At 53.7% G+C, this 5408-nt stretch overlaps 1 protein-coding gene across 2 annotated transcripts in view; it reads left to right on the forward strand.

The window, feature by feature from the left end:
• Window positions 1-3969, forward strand: part of atg16l2 (ATG16 autophagy related 16-like 2) — a gene marked incomplete at its 3' end in the record, with an annotated part of 19632 nt that extends 15663 nt beyond the window's left edge. For both annotated transcript variants that reach the window (XM_083913465.1, XM_083913464.1), the window contains exons 13-16: window positions 104-221; window positions 1299-1404; window positions 3423-3575; window positions 3918-3969. In XM_083913465.1, coding sequence (XP_083769591.1) covers window positions 104-221; window positions 1299-1404; window positions 3423-3575; window positions 3918-3969 — 429 coding nt within the window. The remainder of the gene's footprint in view (window positions 1-103; window positions 222-1298; window positions 1405-3422; window positions 3576-3917) is intronic.
• Window positions 3970-5408: the final 1439 nt, after the last annotated feature.

Below are 5408 nucleotides of genomic sequence, written 5' to 3' on the forward strand. Positions count from 1 at the left end.
TCACCTGTCTGTCTCTCACCTGTCTCCCTCTCACCTGTCTCTCACCTGTGTCCCTCTCACCTGTCTCTCACCTGTCTGTCTCTCACCTGTCTGTCTGTCTCAGCTGACTCTCACGGGTCACAGCAGGAAGGTGACGGCGGCGCGGTTCAGCGGTCTCCATCAGGTGGTGACGGGCAGCGCCGACAGAACCATCAGACTGTGGGACCTGCACCGGGCCGCCTGTGAGTCTCTTAAGGTGGACTGTTGTGTTGCAGGTGTGCAGGTGGACTGTTAAGGTGGACTGTTGTGTTGCAGGTGTGCAGGTGGACTGGTTAAGGTGGACTGGTTAAGGTGGACTGTTGTGTTGCAGCTGGACTGTTAAGGTGGACTGTTGTGTTGCAGGTGTGCAGGTGGACTGTTAAGGTGGACTGTTGTGTTGCAGGTGTGCAGGTGGACTGGTTAAGGTGGACTGGTTAAGGTGGACTGTTGTGTTGCAGCTGGACTGTTAAGGTGGACTGTTGTGTTGCAGGTGTGCAGGTGGACTGTTAAGGTGGACTGTTGTTTTGCAGGTGGACCGGTTTAAGGTGGAGTGTTAAGGTGGACTGTTGTGTTGCAGGTGGACTGTTAAGGTGGACTGGTTAAGGTGGACTGTTGTGTTGCAGGTGTGCAGCTGGACTGTTAAGGTGGACTGTTGTGTTGCAGGTGTGCAGGTGGACTGTTAAGGTGGACTGTTGTTTTGCAGGTGGACCGGTTTAAGGTGGAGTGTTAAGGTGGACTGTTGTGTTGCAGGTGGACTGTTAAGGTGGACTGGTTAAGGTGGACTGTTGTGTTGCAGGTGTGCAGCTGGACTGGTTAAGGTGGACTGTTAAGGTGGACTGTTGTGTTGCAGGTGTGCAGCTGGACTGTTAAGGTGGACTGTTGTGTTGCAGGTGTGCAGGTGGACTGTTAAGGTGGACTGTTGTTTTGCAGGTGGACCGGTTTAAGGTGGAGTGTTAAGGTGGACTGTTGTGTTGCAGGTGGACTGTTAAGGTGGACTGGTTAAGGTGGACTGTTGTGTTGCAGGTGTGCAGCTGGACTGGTTAAGGTGGACTGTTAAGGTGGACTGTTGTGTTGCAGGTGTGCAGCTGGACTGGTTAAGGTGGTCTGTTAAGGTGGACTGTTGTGTTGCAGGTGTGCAGCTGGACTGGTTAAGGGTGACTGTTGTGTTGCAGGTGTGCAGCTGGACTGGTTAAGGTGGACTGTTAAGGTGGACTGTTGTGTTGCAGGTGTGCAGCTGGACTGGTTAAGGTGGACTGTTAAGGTGGACTGTTGTGTTGCAGGTGTGCAGCTGGTTGCCGTGGCGTCGTACTGCAGTGACCTCGTCTGCTCTGAAAACTGTTTCATCAGCGGACACTTCGACTCCACGATCAGAGTCTGGGACCAGAGGTGACCCTCACCCTGTCACCCCCTCACCTCCTCACCCCCTCACCCCTCACCCTGTCACCCCCTCACCCTGTCACCCCCTCACCCCCTCACCCTGTCACCCCCTCACCTCCTCACCTCCTCACCCTGTCACACCCTCACCCCCTCACCCTGTCACCTCCTCACCTCCTCACCCTGTCACCTCCTCACCCCCTCACCCCCTCACCTCTCACCTCCTCACCCTGTCACCTCCTCACCCCCTCACCCTGTCACCCCCTCACCCTGTCACCTCCTCACCCCCTCACCCTGTCACCCCCCTCACCCTGTCACCCCCCTCACCCTGTCACCCCCCTCACCTCTCACCTCCTCACCCCTTCACCCCTTCACCCTCTCACCCCTTCAACCCCTCACCCCTTCACCCCTTCACCCCCTCATCCTGTCACCCCCCTCACCCTGTCACCCCCTCACCTCTCACCTCCTCACCTCCTCACCCCTTCACCCCTTCACCCCTTCAACCTCTCACCCCTTCAACCCCTCACCCCTTCACCTCCTCACCCCTTCACCCCTTCACCCCTTCACCCTCTCACCCCCTCAACCCCTCACCCCTTCACCTCCTTCACCCCTCACCCCTTCACCTCCTCACCCCTCACCCCTTCACCCTCTCACCCCCTCAACCCCTCACCCCTTCACCTCCTTCACCCCTCACCCCTTCACCCTCTCACCCCTTCACCCCTTCACCTCCTCACCCCCTCACCCCTTCACCTCCTCACTCCTTCACCTCCTCACCCCTTCACCTCCTCACTCCTTCACCTCCTCAACCCCTCACCCCTTCACCCTCTCACCCCCTCACCAACTCACCCGTAACCCCCTCACCCACTCACCTCCTCACTCCTTCACCTCCTCAACCCTCACCCCTTCACCCTCTCATCCCCTCACCCCTTCAACCCCTCACCCCTTCACCCTCTCACCCCCTCACCCCTTCGCCCCCTCAACCCCTCACCCCTTCACCCTCTCACCCCTTCACCCTCTCACCCCTTCACCCCCTCCCCCCTTCACCTCCTTCACCCCTTCACCTCCTCACCCTCTCACCCCTTCACCTCCTCACCCCCTCACCCCTTCACCTCCTCACCCCTTCACCTCCTCACTCCTTCACCTCCTCACCCTGTCACCTCCTCACCCCCTCCCCCCTTCACCTCCTCACCCCCTCACCCCCTCCCCCCTTCACCTCCTCACCCCCTCACCCTGTCACCCCCTCACCTCTTCACCTCCTCACCCCCTCACCTCTTCACCTCCTCACCCCCTCCCCCCTTTCACCTCCTCACCCCCCTCACCCTGTCACCCTCCTCACCCCCTCCCCCCTTCACCTCCTCACCCCCTCACCCCCTCCCCCCTTCACCTCCTCACCCCCTCACCCTGTCACCCCCTCACCTCTTCACCTCCTCACCCCCTCACCTCTTCACCTCCTCACCCCCTCCCCCCTTTCACCTCCTCACCCTGTCACCTCCTCACCCCCTCCCCCCCTCACCTCCTCACCCCTCACCCTCTCACCTCCTCACCCCCTCACCCTGTCACCTCCTCACCCTGTCACCTCCTCACCCCCTCCCCCCTTCACCTCCTCACCCCCTCACCCTCTCACCTCCTCACCCCCCTCACCCTGTCACCTCCTCACCCCTTCATCAGTAACCGTGGTAACAGTAGACTCTCCTCTCATTCGTCCCCTCGCCCGTCACCGCGGTGACTCCCCGTCTCCCTCTGTTACCTAGCAACAGCTCAGCCCACAGAGCCCCGCCCCCTGAGTCTGATTGACAGCTCTGTCCTCCAATCACGCGCCAGCATCCCCCTCTCTGCTGCTCCTCAAAATGAAACTTAATGAAAATTAATGTTTTTATGATTTTTGACTTCAATTATTCAAATATTATTTTATGTTTTTTAACATTTTAACATTTTAATAATAATTTAAATATAATTTCTATATTTAAAAACACTTTAACATTTTAATAAACTAATATTTAAACGTTATTTTCTGTATTTCGCTGACTCAGGACGCTGCGCTGCGTTCAGGAACTTCCTGTTTCGGGGAAAATCACCTCGTTGGACGTCGGCTCCGACCGTCGCCAGCTGCTCAGCTGTTGCCGTGACGACTGCCTCCAGCTGGTCGACCTGAGGGGGCGGAGCCACGAGCGCGTCTGCTTCAGGTGGAACCAACGTCCCGCCGCTGTTGTTGTTTGTTTGTTTGTTTGTTTGTTTGTTTGTTTTTTTTGTGTGTGTTTGTTTTTTGGTTTGTTTCACTGACTCCTTTGTTTGTGTGTTTGTTTGTTTGTGTGTGTGTTTTGCTGACTCGTGTGTTTGTTTGTGTGTTTTGCTGACTCGTGTGTTTGTTTGTGTGTGTGTTTGTTTGTGTGTTTGTTTGTGTGTGTGTGTGTGTGTGTGTTTTGCTGACTCGTGTGTTTGTTTGTGTGTGTGTTTGTTTGTGTGTTTGTTTGTGTGTGTGTGTGTGTGTGTGTTTTGCTGACTCGTGTGTTTGTCTGTTGTGTCAGAGCGGACGGGTTCAAGTGCGGCAGCGACAGCACCAAAGCCGTCATCAGGTGAGTTCCTCCTCATCATCGTTCACGTTGTTGTTGTTTCTTCAGCTGAGTCGTTTGTTTACAGATCAGCTGTTTTTCTCTGAACGTGAGGAAACGGTGTTTAAAACAAACAGAAAATCATCACTAAAGTGAATAAATACAACAAAACTACATTAAACACGTGTGTGAACGTGTTAAAAAACATTATTAAAGGGACAAAAAGCAAAATATCCAAATAAAAAACTCATCTCTAACTTCAGCTGCAGAGGGTTTAAAAAGTTCATGGTGTGAAAGTAAAGAATATAAATGTTTCTGAGAGGAAAGAGGAATTATTCATATCATTTATTATTATAAACTGAAGAGTAAAAAGTGCACGGACCGTCGTGATGTTGATGAGTTCTCTGTTTAAACTGTTCTGTGATCAAAGCGTTTGATTTCCCAACGATAAGAAAAAACATCTGGAGTCGAACCGAAACATAAAACTGGAGACAATCGCGTCTTAAACATTTAATTCAGTCCACCTTAAATCTTTTACCAGGTTCAAACAGGAAGATCCGAGGCTCCGGGACGCTTCCCTGAGGAACTCCAGGAGTTCTTAAACTCAGACAAACAGAAGTTTTACTCGTTAGTTTTGATAATTTAACTGAAGCGAGTCGATCGATCTCAAGCTGAAGGCTTCAAGACTCAACCGCTCGTTCAGAACGAGCGAAATATGTTTAAGTTTCTCTGTCGGAGAGAATCAAACTCTACAGGACGCCGTTTACTTTTATCTCATGAAGAGAAATAAAAAGATGTAAACTGAGGGCGCACTCCCACTGTGCCTCCGTCCCGTGCCCCCTCCCACTGTGCCTCCGTCCCGTGCCCCAGCACGCTTCACGGCTAAAGTCTGGTTCCTTTGACCAGTGTGAGTGCAACCGTACCACGTCTAGGAGCGGCACGCTTGCCGTCCACGGCCCGTTTGGGAGAGGTGGGCTTTAGTAAAGCACGTTTGCACGTGTACGAGCACGAGCGTGCGCACGTGTACGAGCACGAGGCCTACGGCGGTTCTGAGGTCATTTCCTGTGCGCCTGTTGGGACGTAGAAAAAAGAAGGAGGGACCATGCGCGGACATTTCAAACAATGGCGGTGAAAGGTTCACGTTGGTGTGATGCGGAGGTGGAGTGTTTACTGCAGATTTGGTCGATGAAAAGATTCAAAAAACAGTCGACAAGACGCACAAAAACTCCGAGGTCTACGGAAAGAGCTGGAAACAAAGCCACGCATCGCCATGACGTCATCAATGCGTGTGACGTGTTACGGCGTGATGACGTATAGGCAGCAAGAAGCATTCTCCGAGGCCCAGGTAGTGTGAGTACAAACGGGCCTGGAGGGGGGACAAGGACCCTAAAGCACGGGGCACGGGACGGAGGCACAGTGGGAGGGCGCTCTAACCTGTGACAGAGGCACAGTGGGAGGGCGCCCTTT

The sequence above is a fragment of the Echiichthys vipera genome (genome assembly GCF_963691815.1).
Source record: "Echiichthys vipera genome assembly, chromosome: 5".
Classification (NCBI taxonomy): Eukaryota; Metazoa; Chordata; class Actinopteri; order Perciformes; family Trachinidae; genus Echiichthys; species Echiichthys vipera.